This window comes from Quercus robur, chromosome 2 (genome assembly GCF_932294415.1).
Source record: "Quercus robur chromosome 2, dhQueRobu3.1, whole genome shotgun sequence".
NCBI classification, from domain to species: Eukaryota; Viridiplantae; Streptophyta; class Magnoliopsida; order Fagales; family Fagaceae; genus Quercus; species Quercus robur.
Genome location: NC_065535.1, coordinates 17,018,905 through 17,039,104, shown reverse-complemented (window position 1 = coordinate 17,039,104; position 20,200 = coordinate 17,018,905). Strand labels below are relative to the sequence as shown.

Genomic DNA, 20,200 nt, shown 5'->3' with positions numbered 1-20,200 from the left:
GAATGGAATTTGAGCAAGTCTCATGAACATTCCATTCAATATTCGCACAAGTGAGAAATTTTTTACTCAAGTCTTTTGTAGCTTGAGTTCTGAATTTATACTTCTTCACTTGACTTAAAGTCTATTTGAGATTCATTTATTTTGTTGAAACTGAATTTTTTTTACTGAAAGTACTATATATAAAGGTAAAAGTTAGATAAAATAGTACAGTGAAACTCATAAATAGTACTAAAAAGTATAATGAGACTCATGAATAATAGCAAAAATAAACTAAATAGTAAAATAAATTGACAAATTTCATCCATGTCAAAAGCATACTTAATACAAACTAAACTTAAAATAAAATACTATAAAATACTGCTCATACAACACTTTATTTTGACACAGCAATATAACCAACAATTTAAAACCTTACAATAATTGAAGTAGTTAATGAGAAGATTTCCGTTTACCATTATCCTTTTAGTAGTTAAGCGTCTGTTTGGAAACAGCTTATTTAACTGAAATTGAAAATTTTGTGCTGAAAGTACTGTAAATAAAGTTAAATGTAGCTGAAATAGTACAGTAGGATCTATGAATAGTACCAAAAAGTGAAATAAGACCCATAAATAATAGCAAAAATAAGTAAAAAGTTTGTGAAACTCTCTCTTGGAAACTTGAACCTTGACCCTTACCCTCCACCCCCACAAGTACTTGTACTTGTAGAGTGATCATCGTGTCAAAAGTGCGTGGTGGTTTTCATAATAAAGAGTTAATTTCTTATATCCACCAAGAAGAAAATCAAGCATAAATAAATTGTACAGGAAAAATCAAAATGACGGGGAAAAATAAACAAGAGCTTGTTCAAAAAGATTAACGACGGGAAGATTGGGCAGAAGGTTGGTGAACCACTTATGGTCCCTGCAAGTGTGAAACTAAAATTTAAAGAGAGAGAGAGAGAGAGAGAGAGAGAGTTGATTCCAGCGTCTATGCGCTTGATCAAGCCAAAAAAACCAGCTGCTGGCTTCTGTATACTATAAAAGCTATACATTTTTTGTTTCCTCATCTAATAATTACATTGTATCAATAAATAATCAGTACCAATGCTTTTCAACTACTGATAAAAATAAATAGCAAAATTGATTAGGACAAGATTTTATTACGGATGTAACGATCAATCAACTTGATGTATAGGCTTATCGTTTACCATTATCCTTTTAGTAGTTAAGCGTTTGTTTGGAAACAGCTTATTTAGCTGAAATTGAAAATTTTGTGCTGAAAGTACTGTAAATAAAGCTAAAATGTAGCTGAAATAGTACAGTAGGACCTATGAATAGTACCAAAAAGTGAAATAAGACCCATAAATAGTAGCAAAAATAAGTAAAAAGTTTGTGAAACTCTCTCTTGGAAACTTGAACCCAGACCCTTGCCCTCCACCCCCACAAATACTTGTATTTGTAGAGTGATCATTGTGCCAAAAGTGCATGGTGGTTTTCATAATAAAGAGTTAATTTCTTATATCTAACAAAATATATATATATATATATATATATATATATGTCATTTAGAATTCTAAATAATGTGACTGCAGATATTACTGCTTGCAAAGTCAATGAAACAAAAGCACCAAGAAGAAAATCAAGCATAAATAAACTGTACAGGAAAAATCAAAATGACGGGGAAAAATAAACAAGAGCTTGTTCAAAAAGATTAACGACGGGAAGATTGGGCAGAAGGTTGGTGAACCACTTATGGTCCCTGCAAGTGTGAAACTAAAATTTAAAAAGAGAGAGAGAGAGAGAGAGAGTTGATTCCAGCGTCTATGCGCTTGATCAAGCCAAAAAACCAGCTGCTGGCTTCTGTATACTATAAAAGCTATACATTTTTTGTTTCCTCATCTAATAATTACATTGTATCAATAAATAATCAGTACCAATGCTTTTCAACTACTGATAAAAATAAATAGCAAAATTGATTAGGACAAGATTTTATTATGCATGTAACGATCAATCAACTTGATGTATAGGCTTACTACTTTGGACTGTTTGAACGTCCAAGGCCCAAGGCAATGAGCAAATTCCACCAACAACTTCAGTAAAAGGATCTTCACATCAAGACATCAAGGCATCAAGCAATGTGAGCTTTTCACTATGCGTCTATGCCAATCTGATGGACACTCGTTTTTTTGGCAAGCAAATCTGACATGCAAAAATGAGTTCACTATTAACACCCACAGCCACACACACAAAAGGGAAGCAACAATGATATCCCTAGTGCCACACATATACAAGCAATTGCAACTGACAATCAAGTCTTCGGCACATAATTTATAACATACAAGGATTGAAGGCAAAGCATTCACATCTATTGGGCAGACAGGACATAGCATACTCTCTCATGCAAACTATAAACTAAACCTAAATAAATTTCAAAAAATGTGGTGAAGTTTTGATTATTTAACATTGCTGCACTCAGGGTAGTTATTTAGTGCTGTGAATATTAGTTTACAATTCAGGTTGCTGCTGAAGGGATAAGCACCGGTTTCTATAATAATCTCATTCATTTCTGAGACCTTCACAGAGCATCTCAATTTAAGAAGCAAAAGACAACTTGGGAGCTCTTCCACAACAAAACATTTAAACAAAGGATCTCCACTGCTTATCACAGTAATCTTTTGCCCCATGTCACAAGATGCCGTTAGGGCAAGAAACTGGTGGAATGTCAGGTTTTGGAATCCAAATAAATCAGAGTATACCCTGCCTGATGACCTACAAGATAACGGGGAAGTAACTGGAAGCTTCCTTTAAAGACTTATAAGAGGCGAGAGAGCTGGTTCTAGTGCTCAAGCATTAATTTGGGATGTTTTCAATGATGGAGAACTCTCTTGGGACCTTGCTTAGTGAGTCTAAAGTTGAATCGAGTCTTATTTTATTGTTTTTTTCTTGTTTATTAGCTGCTTATCAGCTTTAATTAAGTTTTACTAGAATTCGGGCAACTTGGTAATTTCCAAATTCATGGAATGGGCTGTCCTTGGCTGTACCAAAGGTCCAAAGGCCCATGAGTCTTTTATGTTTTGAGTACTTTTCCTCTTTAGTTTAGAAGTTCTTAAGTACCTTGTTAGTTTGTTTGTTCTTAGTAATCCTAGTCATTCTAGGAAGGGATTATTTAGAGTCCTAATCCTTCTAGGATAAGATTTAATGACAGCCTATATGAAGTCTTTATTGTAATCAATAATACTCATAGTTAGATTGATTTTAATAAAATTTCAGCAGCTTATTTAATCTTTGAGGGTGTGATTGCCTTCTCCTACCTAAGTGTGATTGCTTAGGAAAACCTAGGTGTGTTTGCCTAGTGTTTACCTTTCTTTATTTCTTGTTCTATCGACTATTCACTGTTTAACACCAAACAGCCATCAAAGTATTTAAGATTCAATATTTTCTTTACCTGAGCCCTTAAAAATCAATCCTTATTCAAGAACCCTTCAAGATCTCATCAAGAAATCAAATTTAGTGCCGAATTCCTAAAGATCCTACATCACAAGAGCAATTAGTGCCTTGTAAATGTACTGCTAATATTATTGCCTACATGATAGTAGTATGCACCATTAGGTAGAGAGTATGTTGTCTGGAAGTTGGACACAACATACATTCATTCTCTCTCTCTCTTCTTTATATGGTAATCCCCCCTTTTGTTTCTTTTTATAAATAAAAGAAAGAAATGCAACACAAGGACTTCCCAAGAGATCACCCCCAATACCACTTGCAATTCTAGAGCACAACGTTTTCAAAGCTCCAAGCATAATAGCTTCAATCCCATAATAGTATGTTCTTGTGTGTGAAAGTAGGTTTGTGTATGTGCCTCTAGCTTGCATGCTAGTAAAAGACCCAGGCTTGTGAAAAGTTAACCTCAAACAAAAGAAAAATTACATACATACATTTATTGGAATGCATTTTAAACACAATTACAAGCTACCAAGAAACATACCTTCTAGCCTCAATAGCAATCCAATACAAGACAACAGAGTAATTTGCATGGTCATGTTGTAGGCCGTGTCATTGTCGATAAACCACGTCCCACAGGAAGAACTCCAGGAAAACCTTCACCTGATCCATCCTCACTAGTAATTTCCTCACCAGCCTGAGCCCCAGCAACCCCAATACACGAATACAAAGAATTCTCATCTACTTTCAACTGGTCATAAGCAAGGTATATGTCCTCGATACTGGCAGCTTCATATAGTGATGTAAGATCTTTGATGCATGATATGTCCTGAGCCAACAACATCACAAGGGGCATATATTAATACAAAACAATGAACATAAGAAATTATAGGGAAATGTCAAGATTCCATGCAACTAGGCAACTAGACTCTATTTTTGCTTCCAACAGAAAAATTTCTACTTGGTGTTTGTTTGGATCATGTCCACGTTTTGGACGTTTTGCGTTTCAGGCGTTTTTTTTTTTTTTTTTTTTTTTAACCAGCGCTTAATGCACTGTTCATGAGACATGAATAGTGTATTTAGGCCAATAAACAGTGCTGAACAGTAATAAACAGTAACCAGAATTTTATTTATTTATTGTTTTCAGCAAAATAAGTGATATTCAAACGCACACTTGATATCTATCATTTATTTTTTCTCAAGGAGATGTTCCCATTTTACCTTCCTTGGAACAGAAGAAGCTTGCAAGTGGGCTAACAATCCAAGCCAATAGGCATTTGACTTGATTTCAGCTTCATGTCTCATGAGAAGGGTCCGTTTAGCCTGCAAATGCAATAGGTGCAAGGAATGGACAAAGTTTAAGCAAAAATACTCATATATTTTATTATTACAAAGACAAACTCTTGGTCTTATGCCAAGGAAAATGGGGGAGCGAGGGGGATGGGGGCTGGACAGATGTTGAACCACCGTGCCAAGTTTAGGAAGACTTGGAGCACCTAAACTTCTGAAAAAGTTCATTTCACATATCTGGCACTTGTCCTGCTTGCTTAATTGGAAGTTTTTTGAAATAATAATGCTATCATGAGAAGCAACAGGAACAGTTTGGGTAGTAACTAACCCTATCCAACTCCCTTGGAGTAATCTGGTTGCCATGCAAACCTCTGAGAACACTCTTGCATGCCTCAACAGCTTTATGTACCTGAATATTTAGTAAATCCAAACTGATGAAAAAGGTTGAAGTGACAGGAAAGAAATTTTATTAGACTACTTGAAATTGAACCCGCACCTTCCCTGGAGTTGACGTTACTGATATTACATACCATCCAAGCTTAAGCCTATCAAATAGATTTAATTCGAATGATACATCATATGTCAGCCCAAGAGAATCCCGGACGGATGTAAAAAGCCTGTACAAAGCACATGGAAGGAAGTTGTCAATACTATATTGGAGACTTTCGGTTTGGTCAAAATATTTTAGTACAGGTTAATACCAGTGTATCGTTTTGGCTTTACCACTTTATACATATTCATAAATGTGAAACTAATTTGACAATTTAAAAATATACTTAACATTATATACAATAACCCACAGTATGAAATATCATAATTACAAATTAACACAACTTAAACTACATACAAGGCTATACACCAAAAGTCAAAAAAACACAAACACAACTTAGAGTTCACAATTACAACCATTACGTAGAATAGATTTTCCATTTAATGACACTGTCCCAAATTTCAAACTTAAATGAAAAAAACTATCATATATATATATATATATATATATATATTAATGGTATTGTTTTTGCTCTAGAAGTCCTACTGTGGTAGGCTTGGAACTCTCTATCTCTGTGTCTAAGACTGAATGTCTATTTGTGTGTCTCAAGACTCTAAATTCTAAAACACCACTCGTTCTATGAAGCCACATTATGCAAGATATTGAACTTAGGGTGATGCGAGCAAACAGAGAAACCAAATTTAGTGGAGGAGAACAAATAGCAAAGACCATAGAGAGATCAAAGGAGTTTCAACTGTCTCCAAGTTATAGAAAATTTCAAAAAACTCCAAAAAAATTGTCTTGTATCAGCCCAAGACTACTGAAATTGGCCAAAAAGACCGGAACTAGTTGAATGTCCCAGTATTTGAACCGTAAGTTTCAAGGGAGTTATTATACTGGTTTGGTGACTGGTAGGATATATTTCAGCCATACCATCTGGTATGACACAAAATTCATAACTTTGCATGGAACACTTCACCTTTCCAGTAATGGAAACTAGAAAATCCAGACAAACAGAAGGTGCTTGAGAAATATCTACAGCCGTCACAGCTAATGCTCCTGCTATGCAATTCTGAAGCTATATTATCACATTTTATGTAAATTAATGATGACAAGAAATCCAAAGGAAAACAGAAGTTTCAGAAACCATATTCTAATCTGATGTTATTCTGATACATAAACATAAGTTTCAAGAGAAATGTACAGTTGTGCAGGAAGAGCTACCTAGAATTTATGACCTCGGCCAGCAACCCCATAGTGATGCCAAAGAAAAGTGGATGACCACGAAGTTTTCTTTGCATTTCTTTCTCCAAATCTGTCCCCTCCAAGTGCAGTTCTTCGGATTTTGACTGTGCAACTGCAGAGGGCATTGCCCAGCAATGACATATGAATAGCCAATTCCCAATCACATTTTATACCTAGTTCTAGATATGATGCACCAACTCACCTTCAGCTGTTGAAATATTACTAATTGACTTTAACAGGTCTTTGCCATCAACTGTAAGACCCCAACGGTTTGGTGCTGGGCCGGCAATATATGCACATGCTCTCTCATCGGTGTCTTTCAAGAATACCTGGACAAATAAAATATAAGTACTCACATGGTTGATTTATAAACTACAGCCACTCAGAATTCAAAAGTTCCCAAAGAAGAAAAAAACTTAAACTAGGCAGAACTCAATCAAAAAGTACTTCAGATGCATCACAGAATTAATAATGCCCAAAGCATCAACAAATGGAAGTATTCAACTAAACCAGCTTTGTTTCTCACTTGCTGAAACTGCAAATCAGATGGAGATGGTCGAAAGAGGATTGGCCTGAATTCATGTGTACTCTCAGAATTTCTTGGTGCTCCAACTGTGCCCAGGTAATCAAGAATACAAGACTCAATCTCCTCCTCCGAGAAGTCCCCAACAATACTCACCTGTCCATTGAATACATACAAGCTTTTCATGATAAGAAATGCAGTGTTCAATAGCAATACGTCATCCAGTGATGTTCAAAAAAAAGATCTAGAAGTAGGTAACTATGCACCTCCATGTTATTTCCAACAAACTGATTCATCACTGCATCCTTCACAGATTGCAATGTCAAATTTTGTAGAGAATTTGGTGTAGGCTCAACAAAACGCTCATCTCCATCCAACATTGCTAACATGAGTTTGTGAGCAGTTGACCGCTCTAAGCTTTTCGGAATGGACCGGTAATATGACAAATATAACTGTCTCGCTCTATCAAATGCGTCTTCGAGCCAGACACTATGCTGCAAACCCAGAAAACCACCATTAGGTATTTGAATGAACAAAAACATTAATTTCCCTAGCAAGGGCACAGGGAAGAGGGAGGAGGGCTCAGGAAACAATCTCCCCACCCATTGCAATCCCTGGAGGGTGTAATACATACAAGTTCTTTTGGGTCATAGAAATGCGTTGTCCCACAACTTTTAATGGCAGTCATTTTTATGTAAACATAACTGGTTTGGGAAAAATAAAATGGAATGTGCAAACTGTAATTTCAGGATACATTGATGAAAGCGCATGCTTCTTTTTTCCTTTTTGGTTCATTTCTATGTTACAAATAAATCAATGTTTTAAATTAAGATAATAATGATTATGAATTCACAATTGATAAAACTCTTTTTTTTTTCTTTTTTTAATTCATTTAAAAAATGATAAATGATAAAACTCTTTTCATTTTGTAGTAACTTTTGGTTTCTTGCCAAGTGACAGAAGAACTGAAACCCGAATCACCTACCTCAATCTCCTCAAATATCTGTTGGTCATAGGATGTGACCTCATATTCACACAGAAGTGAATATTAAAAAACAGTCACACACATGAATTTAAGGGGATTAATTAGGGTTCTAATTCTTATTCTGCTTGGGACAAAAAAGTGAAGCCCAAAACTTCAAAAACATTACTGACTGAAACCACATGTACTGTTGACAATGGGCTTACCTCCAGCACCATATGAAGTAACTGGAAAGCCGCACGCATCCCATTATCTCTTAATGTAAAACGGAACTCCATACAAATGAACTCCTCTGTAGACTCCAAAGAGCAATTTATCAGATGATTCACACAGAAAAGTTCTACCTGCAGCAGCACATTAAGCATATGGCACACAATTAGCATAACAGGAGGAGGTCAATCTATCCTGACAGAATACAAGCAGAACAAGCACATTATTTGGTGATAAGAGCAAATGAATGTGGGTCTCATCAAATAACAACTGGCTAATCACTCTGTCCCATGGTTCAAATCAAATACACCGGCAGGGAAAGGGAACGACAGCTATATATATAGTAATAACAAACATGAGTTGCTCCTTATTTTTTTGCTATCATTCAAATTATCTAAATTCAAGTAGTTTCAGATACTTTTTTTATAAAAAAAGCGCTCACAAAATTAATTCAAAAACTATTGACCGATGCCTGAAATATAATCAACCAATAAGAATTTCTCTCTGCCAATGATTAGTGATAGTAAAAAAAAAAAAAGAACAAACAGAATACCAAAACCCTCATCTATTTTTTTTTTAATGAAAAAGCCCATAAGTGACAAACATTATCTAATATTTTTTAGAAAATTTCATTTAGCTTTAAATCCTTATGATAACCTTGTGGCAAAGTTGTATCTCCCCATCTTGAAACTGGGATGCAAAATTAATATTATGGTTCTGGCCATATGGAATGTACAATTAAGGATTGTTTTCATTTGGTTAAAATTGGAAAAATAAAGTGTTAAGACCTGCTCCCTTGAAAAGTTGCCAACACGACCTCCTTCACTAAGAGTTCGAACACCCACAACAACAGCTCCTTTTGACTCAGAGCTTTCAGTTGCTCGCCCCCCACCAACTATAAGCCTCATTACACCTCCTTGGGCTTCAGTACGAGAAATCTGTGTATAAGAAAGATGTGAATAGTGAACGAGAGAGACAGAGAAGCTTAAAGGTAAAAATCAAATTTATATTAATAGAAGAGAAATACAAACATGTCTCACAAGAAAAACTGCATCTTAAACCAAGGTTCCATTCTTCTAGAACCATATCTAAGCACATACATGCAGATACCGTAGACCAGATCCAATCACATTTCAAAAATATTGAAATAGTGAATGTCCATTCATTGTAATTGCTTCATGAGCAATTGAATACAAACATCTCCAAAAATACCTTGTAATTAATGGGAATTCCGTTTGAAAGACGGCATTGAGTGATCCCCGTTTCCTTGTCATGCACTTTTGTGGCATTCGTTTCTTGACTTAAAGGAATAAATGATGGTCTTCGTTGGAGCCTTAACTCCTGTAACTGTGATGAAGTAATCAACTCTTTTGGCACCTCAAGCTGCTCAAATATGGAAAACGAAATAAGCAATAAAATCTACTTTGCAAGAAGTTTTTACCATACAAAGAAATTTAAGTGGGAAGGAAGCAAAATTGATGATAAAGAAAACCTCAGGCTCAGCCTCAATGGGTTCCTCTAATCCAGCTTTCATAGCATCTGTAATCTCATTTGGGGATATCTTGAACTCAGTTTCACCCATTCCTTCAACATGCACTTTCTTGGGAACACATGCTACAATCGCTGCAGGAAGGGGTGCAGTGGCTTTTCCAAAATCAGCAATATACTCCAACACCTTAGCACCAACAGAATTTACCTGCACCGCAAAATTTATTTAGAAATTGAAAACATAAAATGCAAGACAGCAATGCAGATAAAAAACAGAAGAAATAAAAGTGATCAGATTATAGCTCCGAAGGCAAACTGAAACAATTCAAGAGTAAACCAGCCCACATGCACCAAAACTAACTTGAAAACATGTCCCCTAACATTAAGCTTGCCAATAATTTATTCTCCCATCATATATTTTTCTTGGAAATCAAGGCATTTGGTACCAGATAAATTTGAAAATTGTAAACACTGCCACAATCATAAGAGATTTTTTTTTTTTTGGCTAGTACAATCATACAAGTTTAAGATACAAAATTTGTTGATAATTACCAAACAAAGATATGTGTTGATCAACTACAAGTCCAAGACGATAAAAGGAGCTTAGTATAAGACTGAGGTAATCAAAACTTAAAATGAACCTTATACTTTCTTTCAACTTGGACGCAGAAAGGCATTAGGATTAGGAAAACAATTTTAAAGAATATAACACAAAAATATGGGAATTCAAACCTCGACTAACTAATAAATATTAACAGGAACAAATGAAATGACTATTTGGAAACCACATTTCTGTCTGTAATATATTACATATTATGATACCAATATAAATTATCAAAAGAATCGTAATACAAAGTTACAAATGCAAAGAAGTAATTAGTATAAGGTGATGCTTCATAATGTCATTGCATATTTAGTAAAAAAGTTGATGAAACAAAAGCGGTACTTAGATTTTTGCAGACCTAATATGGAAAGAAAGGAAGAAGAACAAAACTTGATTTATCAATGCAGTAGATGAACAAGTAGGATCATCATAAACGAAATTACCTCTTCAAGTGTAACTGTTCCAGCAACAGCTACCAAGCTCTCATGTCCTTGTATCTGATCCATCACTGTATGGCCCAGTGCATCACTCTCCATAATAAAATCCAAATTATCTACGGATGACACATTATCTATCATAGCTGCTAGGTGTTCACTATCTTTTAACAGTGCATCCATATAGCGTGTCAATTCTCCCTTGGTGACACCAAACTCTTTCAGCCTTCGAACCTGCATCACACAAAACTTATTAGATACTAGGAAAAAAGAATTATGCAGAAAATTAAGACAATCATCTTAGTACTTCAATGGCATCAAGACAGCCACAAAATTTCTTTCAAATAGAAATGGACTGCATTGGCCACTACAATAAAATATAAATCTCATTGTGGTCGTTGCTGCATCATATTTTAATATTTAGCAAATAAAGGGAATAAATAAATAAATCCAATCACTGAAACGTGATAAAAAGACTTTATCATTGGTAGGAGCAGGTTTAGGGCCAGGCTTTAGGCCTGTCATTAGATTCACTGCAGATCCCCGCCCTAACTGGCCCAGTTTGAGCCTGTGCTCAGCCCTGTAAGAAAAAATGATAGCGAGGCCCGCTTATGTTGGCTTAAAGAACAAACTTTTTCTTTTTCTTCCTTTTAAAAAAAAAAAAAAAAAAAAAAACCAGAAAACACATTGAACCTCCTCTTGGACCTGAGATCAACAGTTCTAAGTAATTTGAGACTGCACACAAAGCACAAGCTCCACTGCACATTCTCACAAGGAGCTTATCAGAATTCATGATTGAATGGTTCTGGACCTTGAAGTTATTGGAGTCTGTTGATCTCAATCTTATGACAGTATTCTTTGGCATCAGTCATGGCCAAAGGATTGAGGACTAGTTCTAGGGGTTAGAAGTGTTATATCTTAGTCAAATCATCTTAAATAAAAACACACACACACACACACAATTTTGCATTACAGGACAGGCTGCTCTGCAAAGAAATTTCCAATTAAGCGAAGTCCCACCCTGAACAGTAGTTGGGTCTTGAATTTTGTGCGAGCCAGGCCAATGAGGCCTAAAAAATCTGCCCAAGCCTGTCCAGCTAATATATTTATGGCATCAGCCATGCCCAAAGGATAGAGGATCGGGTTTAGGGGTACACGTGTTATATATTACTTGGTCAAATCATTTTAAATAATAAATTTAAAAAAAACACACACAAATTTGCAGCCCAAGACAGGCTGCTCAATTATGAAATTTCCAATTAAGCCCATTCCCACCGTCAAAAATAATTGGGCCTTGAATTTTGTACCATCCTGGCCCCATGGGCCTCAAATAACCACCCAAGCATGCCCAAATGCAAGCCAAGCATGTCCAGCTGAGTGCCAGTCCACTATCAGGTTCAATGATGACAACCAAAAAAGATACAAAAGAACATAACATAGCTACTACACCAAAATCAATGCATGAAGATTGTATTTATGGAATGGTAAGAGTACAAACCTCTTGGACAGCCACCCTAATTGCACTCTGCCAATTCTTCGGTTCAGCACTTACTGTAAGAGTAGTGACAGTGCATCCTTCCCTTCCAGAATCACTATGGTCCAATTCAATTGAAGTGAAGGGCGGATTTGAACTCTGAAAATTTATGTAGGTTAGCTACACTTTTGGACAGAAAAAAAGGGTTTTTCCAAGCACCAAACAGGGTTTCAGCACACAGACAAAATGATTTAAGCAGCCTCTATCGTACCCATTATCAACCTGATTGAAAGTTTCAAATGAATTATTGTAATTTCATTAACTGGTTATATCTTTCAAACGTGTTATTGCAATTTCATTACCTGGTTATATCTTTTTTTCTCTTTTAATATGCAAATAGTTAACACAGGTAAGGAATTGAAATTGAACCATTTACTACCAATAAGTAAAATTCCATTGCTTGTCCCTTTTTTTTATTTTTATTTTATGATGTGGAACCTCACCAAGGTAGGTCCATTTGGACTCACCCCCTGTTTGTCCATTTTTAGTAGTACTAGATACTTTCATCATTTTTTTAGACCTTGCAAAAGTAGAACCTTTGTGCACTAGGTACGACCTTTATATACTTTTATCATTTACACATAACTTAAAGGAACAATCTTCACTTGCATAACAAAGAAGATGAAGCAAAACCCACTCAAACAAAAAAGGAAAGGAACATGATGAAAATCATACTTTGATTATAAGAGTAATCAGCTGCAATCAACTCAGACAGAACAATTTTCCGGGGGGGGGGGGGGGGGGGGGGGGCGGCGCGAAACTCATACTAAACAATAATTACCTGAATTGCAATCAACTAATTTATAATAGTGGTAGGAAATAGTACAATAATAATTGCAACCCACCTTGTATCTTGTATTGATTCGGAAATGTAAGGCAGATAGAAATATTCTCTTCATCAAAACATTTCGCAAATCACTGTATGTTTGAACCTTGTTCACTGGAATCTGCACAAAATTAAATCCCCCCCAACCAAAAAAAAAAAATCCATATTAAAAATAAAACATAAAAAAAAGAGAGAAAAATGGTAATCATATACACTCGTTGAAGGCTCAAACATTAAATATGAATCATAAAAAACTGAAGACCACCAAGTTAACCAAATTGTTTTTTGATAAGTGACCAAGTTAACCAAATTTTAAACTTTGATATTAGCTTGAGTTGTATTTTTTGGTGTTGCTCTTATACACTCCCCATGTAATAAGTGAGACCCTTTTTTGGGCTCTTAAACATATTCTTTACTTATCAAAAAGAGGGGAAATTCTTCTAGGGCCAATCCTTTTGTTAGCCCAATGTAGACAAATATAGGGTACTATTTCTTTCACTTGTCTCCTATTTGTAAAGAAAACAAGGAACCAATTTTCAATTTATTCTCCTTTAGCATTGTAATATGAAGCAATCTACTACTTCTCAGTAGAGCATCCCTCCAAAGTTTTCTCTATATTCCCTTTATTATCTCTTCAAGTTTACCCTTTAAATTAAGTAATTCTTTAAGTAGGAAGTTGTAAAGGCACAAACTAGTGACCAAACCACAGTATTTACCAACAAAACAAAGACATCTTCACATGAAGCCCTATACTAATGAAACATGACAAGTAAATTTATTTATTAAAAAAATCACCATACCTTGCAGAAGAAATTGATTGAGAAGTTTTGTAGCAGCTCGTGCTGGAATATCTGTGGAAGCTTCACATCGATGCTGCTTCCAGGGAGAGACCAATTATGCTTCACTGGAGGACGAACTGCATGCCTCTCTTTCTTTAAAATTTTAGATTGATCTAAAGAACTAGATGATTTTTCATTAGATAAACTTCCAGCAAGCCCAGCTGAGAGCTTAGGAACAAGAAAACTAGCCATGGCACCAAATGCACTAGGACCAGGTGCAGAAACTGGCTCATTTTCTAGGCCAGTCTGCCCAAAGATAGCCTGCATGGAAAAAACTAACTATTGTCAAATTCAAAAGTTAAAATATTTCTCATCTGGACTCCGATGTTACAAATGATAATTAACAAGATTTACGACATACTTCAATCTGGTCAACTGTCTTTGAGATGTTATCAATATCCCCCACTATGTACAAGGTTGCATTTGCAGGGAAGTACCAATGCTCATGAAATTTTCTTATTTTATCTGCATCCCATTTCTTAATCTGCTCTTCTAATCCGATTGGGAACCTTTTGCTCAGCTTATTTTCAGAATGCAGGTGTTGTAACAACTGAGTTCAAAAGAAGGCAAGAAAAGTATGACATTTGGCCACCAATGTGCAAATATCAACCAGCTAAAACACAAAAATATCTTTAGTCCATACCTGACAATCAACACGATACTCTATTGTATTCATCATCTGGAGTTCTGAAAGTATAGCACGACGTTCCTTTTCAACTCTAGAAGAAAGAAATTTTGGGTGGAACGCTATCTTTATGCATGAATGAAATAGATTTCATCAGGCAGAGCATTACAAAACTCATTACATAAGACGCTGTACTTCAGCTAAGAAAAGCTTTTTTGAAAAAAGGGAACAAATTGAAAGAAATTAAAAGATGATTTCCATGCTAATATGACATAAGCACTAAGTAGCAAACACTCAGCTTACTAATGAATTATCTTTCTACAACAAGGCACACACAAAAAGCTTATGGCAGAATCCAACTAAATCTTACCTCGTTCAGAGCATCCAGCACAGATGGAAGCAGATCTCCATCAGAGTCCTGCAAGCACCACCCAACTACAGTCAGTAAATGAATGAGACATTGATTGTAACTCGTATTCTTTATTTAAAGAAAACAAAATGAGATACGAATTATTTATCCTTCATAAGTAAACACAAAATTCCGCATGTCACTAACTTGACTTCACAGATTTGTGTACTTTTTTTTTACAATAAGTACTTTTTTAACGACTACTAAGTTTAATAAATTCTGTATAAAAGAAAATGCAATACATGCGAATGTGCATCAAGAAAAAAGGAACACCTACCAATGGAGCATAACTTAAGTTGGTAAGAGAACAAATCAAATGGCCCAATTAAATCAGTATCCAATGTCTAAACCTTGTAATCATAAAAATAAAAATAAAAAAGGTCTATACCTAGTAGAAAATATTAATTAAAAACCTAAAAGAAGAAACCTTTTCTATAAGTAATAAATTTTTTATTAAAGAATAGAAGAATCACTACACAAGATGATTATAGGGCATCCTTTCAGAAATTACAATCAATTAATTCAATAGGGCTATAGGAAAAAAAAAAACCTTTGTGCTAGTTGGAGAATGGATGTGGAACACTGTATGGTGGAAATCAGTATAAGCATTAGATCGGGCTCCTGTTCCAAGAAGTTTCTCACGCTTCTTACTTCCAAGGAAAGCAACATGTTCAATCATATGGGCAATTCCTTGCTCATCATCCTCCTCCTCAATTGATCCAGCATGAACTTCCATATGCGCTTCAAACCTAAAAACAAAGAGGCAAATCATTTTTACATAAGAGCAAGCAAGAGGAGGGCAGAGATCATCTCAGCTGCATAGTATTTTTTTAGCAAAAGTGACAATCAATACAAAGAAAACAAATAGGCAATTCTTTCCATTATGCCCTTCTGATACATGAAGAGGCAAACTTATTCATTAATCATTGCACCCGAAAAAAAAAAAAAATTCTAAGTTTTGCCTATTATCAAGCTTCTACAATTTTCTTTTTTTAACCAAAACTTATCATACTATTAAATATAAAGGCATTATATTAGTTGTTTACATATGATAGATTATCACATGCATATTCAGTACTTTTGTCCAGACACTTAATGTTTAATCCTCTGACATATCACATATTTCTGTAACATCTACCATTAATTCTTTAAAATTTCTTTACTTTCAAGTCATAAGGGACATGTCAAGTTTTCAACCTGTGGGAGGGGAGGGTTTTGCAGTAGGTAGTTTAATAAAATCAACGCTAGTTCAACAAATACAACTATTAGGTACTAATTATAGTTCACTGAACATAAAAATCATATTGAACTAGATTCTTTGTCTTCCATCATCATTTTATATTTGTGCTACATCAATGGTGAATTGGCAAAGGAGGTTAGTCGCCATACCGCCATAGTACTTGAAACATTTCATGTATAACTCTACATTAAATATAAAACCAAGTGCTAATCACATATGGAATCACAAACGGAAAAATGACAAAACTTGAACATTAGGATTAGTTCCAATCAACATCATCTATAAAAAAAAGTAACTGTGCATTAGGGTTAACTTTTTGTTAAAAAGCTTATTTGCTGAAAAGTTGGTAAAAGTACAGCTATACCTAGAAAGAGGGAGTATTAAAGAGCTACATTTAATCTAATAAGCTAAAAAAAAAAAAAAACCTAATCCAAATGCATTTCAACATTAAATAATACCAACCCCTAAATTTAGGTTGGAGATCAATCCTCAATTAGCACTCACTTTAGACAAGCATACCTGGAGTAAACAATTTTTTTATGAGTAAATAAATGCAATTAAAAGCACAAAAAGAGAGGCAACCCCTTGGAGTAAACCAATTATTTAAAAGGAAGATTACCAAATAAAAAAAAATGTTGGAGCGATGGACATTTTTTGGAATTAACCTATAACCTTGCATTGACAATGAGTCTAGCAAATAAAATTGCAATGAAATGTATGATATTTGTGCGAAGAGATATGAAACATTAAATTTCAATGAAATTTGCATAAAATTTTACAAATCTATGAGCAATACTTCGATGTTTTGTAAGTGATACGTGTTTTAATTAGCTGCACATTAAACTTGTGGCTTGTCATTATCATGCATAATCCATGCATAAACCATTCAGTATGCCTTTTTAAAACCACACTTTTTCAAAGTAAAACTTTTCAACTCCCCCCCCCCCCCCCCCCCCCCCACAACAGGTACAACTTATTAGAACACTTCATTCTTAAAAAGCTATAAAATAAATAAAAGGTACCAAATGGACAGTTGTGGATGAACCATACCTATTTGGAGGTACTTTATTTGGTAAAATAAGATATCGCAATCCATTTTTTAGTTGTCCTCGATACAACTTTGGGTGAGACGGGAGTTCAGAACTTAAGAACCCATCCAAATTTAGTTGTTCTCTCTCAGGATAAGATATATCTAAATCTTGTTTTTCAAGAACACCATCTGGCCAGGCTGTATTTGCTGCATGTGGCTCATCTGGACCAACAGTTGCTCGCGGAATATGATCAAACTTCACCTGAAGAATATAAAGAGTACAAAAAAGTTGACAAATATTGTCTTGGGAGTAACGAGAAGGGAAATTGGAGTGCACTAAATTAAAACAAATCATCTCATACATGCCTTCTCTTCTATTTCAATTAGTGAATTACACACATATCAAGTGGATCATAACCACAACCTCACCCTCCGCTCTGTTATAGAGGAGGTACCATTTGAACCAGACCTTACCTTATAAAAGCCATCTTAATATACAACAGACAAAAGAATCAGTATCTGACTAAACATGAAACAGTACAGATATCACAGTGAGCTGTTTCTAGAATCAGTATCTGACTAAACTGTTTCTAGAAGCCCCCCCCCCCCCCCCCCTCCCCCACCCCCACCCCCACCCCCACCCCCAAAAGAAAAAAAAGAAGAAGATAAAAGTCAAACATTGTTTTGCAATTCGTACAGATATCACAGTGAGCTGAAAAATGCTGTTTCAGGCTTAAGATAACTCTTAATTAGTTGCTTGATAACAACAAACAACAAATATAACAGTAATAATCAGCCTAAGACTGAGTAAAAGCATATGCCATACAATTCAGATAACAAGCTGGGCAAAAGAATGAGATGACTGTGCAACTTTCTGACCTGAACTAGGAAGTTAGAAACAAATCACTTCAAGTAACTTTTTTTACTAGAAGTAACTTATTATAATTTTTTTAAAGGTAATGAAATTGATTTCAATAATTCATTGACTGAAACAACTCAGGTGCAATCCTAGTCAACAAAAAGGTCCTACCTTCATTGGGTTCAGATTAGAAGAACCCACCAAAAAAAAAAAAAAAAAAAAAAAAATCTTTTTTAAGTGATTGTTCTAAAGGTTTGAGAGAAACACATATTTGGTCATCAATGAACTATCAAAATGGTGACCCAATATCTGTTCCATAAAATCCATGCTAATAAAATAATTATTTCCTCTTCATATTATGTGATGCAACATCATAAAAATTAGAAGCAACCACTCAATTACATATGGAAGTTCATAGACACCTCCAAGATTTGGGGAGGGGGGGGGGGGGGCGGGTGGGGGGTGAGGAGAGGAGAGGAGAGAGAAAAAAAACACTTGATTGCGTGCGCATAGACACACACACATAAAAATCAGTTGAGAAGAGCAAATTCGATGTAATTTAACTGAAGGAATTTGATCCGGTATACTTACAGAAGTATTGCCAAGACCATGCTTGGAGAGATGAAAAGTAGATTTGTCATGAAAGGCCCATGGTATAGATCTTTTGAAAGTGGGACGAGTTATTCTGCGGTTGAGGGAGCAACTAAAGCAGGCGGTCTGTCCTAAAAAAGGTGCTTCAGTCACTGGTTCACCAAGCATGGAAGAATGATGCTTCCAAGCATTATTCTTCTTTCTGTGATTCGCTAATCTGCCATGACCAAGTTCAAGTGGGTACCTGTCATCCGCAATAACATGGAAAAACAATTTAAAAAGGATTATTATTTCTACCCATTACTATAAGTAGCAATAAAGTAGTCATACTGAAAATGTAAATACACAAGTATATGGCATACTAAAGGCAATTTCTTTAAACAGGTTTTAAAGTAAGGCCTTACCCTTGGAAGTGCCATTTGAGCCAGAGCTCATTGGCCCTACAAATGGCAATTATAAAGGTACAACAGAAATTGGCAAGAGCAATTTTTTATTTATTTAATTTTTCAACTGGTTTTTTGAGACAAGAATTGCTTAAAGAAACATGTCCTAAAGCTTAAGAAATGTATGTGATTGTTACACGAAAATAGAACATTCAATAAAAACACGCCAAAAGCTTTATAGCTCAACTAGCACCTTCTAATGTTTACGACAGAGACATCTAGAGTTCAAAAACCCATTGTAACTATCAAACTATAAAAAAATAATTAAAAAAACATGCCAAGGCATTTGTTATTTCACTAATTATTTTGTTCTCGGAATTGATTTTTTTGGATAATTCGATAGTTGGGGGTGGGGGATTTGAACCCGGATGTCTTCGTTGAAAACTAGAAAGTGCCATCCAGTTGAGCTATAAAGCTCTCGGCTGAATTGGTCATTATTAGTGAGAGTAATTACTCCCCGTTTTTTGTGGACACGGATATAAAGCATTAAATAATGAAAGACGCAACACTACCAAGCACGCAGACTGATTAATTTCACTTTTTTTTTTTTTTTTTTTAGTTTTGAAGAACATAGGGACAGGAAGCACAAACAAACATATGCTAGTATGATATTCATGTCAATTCCATGGCTATGAAAACAAGTTTGTGTAACTGAGAATTAACAATAACCTAATTAATAAAGCCGGAAAAACAAATTAAAAAATAAAAATAAAAAATAAAAACCTGGTTCTGGTGGAAAGATGGTTGAGATGGAGTCGGGTCAAAGGGTGAGAACGAGGAGGCAGAGAGAGGAGCGAATTAAGGCGTCTTCTGGGATGAGTGTCTCTCTGTTTTAAAGATTGGATTTGAGGGACGCTGCTGCTTCCAACCACGGAGCTTAACGCAGCCATTTTTGCAAGATTGAGAAATTACAGAGAGAGAGATAACTTGATACTTTTGTCTGAGGGTGGGGTTGGGAAGCAGGGGAGAGCAGGCTTGCCTTACAAACGGATCCTTTCGATTGATTTTTTTTTTCTTCAAGAGAGTAGGGTTCCCATACACCGCCAATGCAGCTTATGGAAATGAACATGTGAGGTGTAGTGATTGGTTAGGTTGATCTTTGGGGCAGTCAAGGATTTT

At 35.3% G+C, this 20,200-nt stretch overlaps 1 protein-coding gene across 2 annotated transcripts; it reads right to left on the bottom strand.

Moving 5' to 3' along the window:
• Positions 1 to 1,811: 1,811 nt before the first annotated feature.
• LOC126712685 (stromal processing peptidase, chloroplastic) lies at positions 1,812 to 20,113 on the bottom strand. Of its 2 annotated transcripts, XM_050412119.1 has the most exons (25): positions 19,805 to 20,113; positions 18,639 to 18,882; positions 17,209 to 17,450; positions 15,469 to 15,667; positions 14,880 to 14,927; positions 14,528 to 14,635; positions 14,246 to 14,434; positions 13,846 to 14,145; positions 13,065 to 13,166; positions 12,184 to 12,318; positions 10,695 to 10,919; positions 9,652 to 9,855; positions 9,372 to 9,542; positions 8,948 to 9,097; positions 8,156 to 8,293; positions 7,234 to 7,461; positions 6,971 to 7,123; positions 6,647 to 6,773; positions 6,424 to 6,556; positions 5,206 to 5,326; positions 5,038 to 5,118; positions 4,641 to 4,742; positions 3,964 to 4,248; positions 3,424 to 3,508; positions 1,812 to 2,177 (listed from the first exon to the last, which is right to left on the bottom strand). In XM_050412119.1, exons 1-23 carry the CDS (start codon positions 19,969 to 19,971, stop codon positions 4,015 to 4,017), a joined length of 3,801 nt encoding a protein of 1,266 aa, XP_050268076.1. In that variant the 5' UTR covers positions 19,972 to 20,113; the 3' UTR covers positions 1,812 to 2,177; positions 3,424 to 3,508; positions 3,964 to 4,014. The 2 variants fall into 2 exon arrangements, with proteins under 2 accessions (XP_050268076.1, XP_050268075.1); XM_050412118.1 differs by lacking the exon at positions 3,424 to 3,508 and having other exon boundaries at positions 19,805 to 20,111.
• Between the last annotated feature and the right edge of the window lie 87 nt (positions 20,114 to 20,200).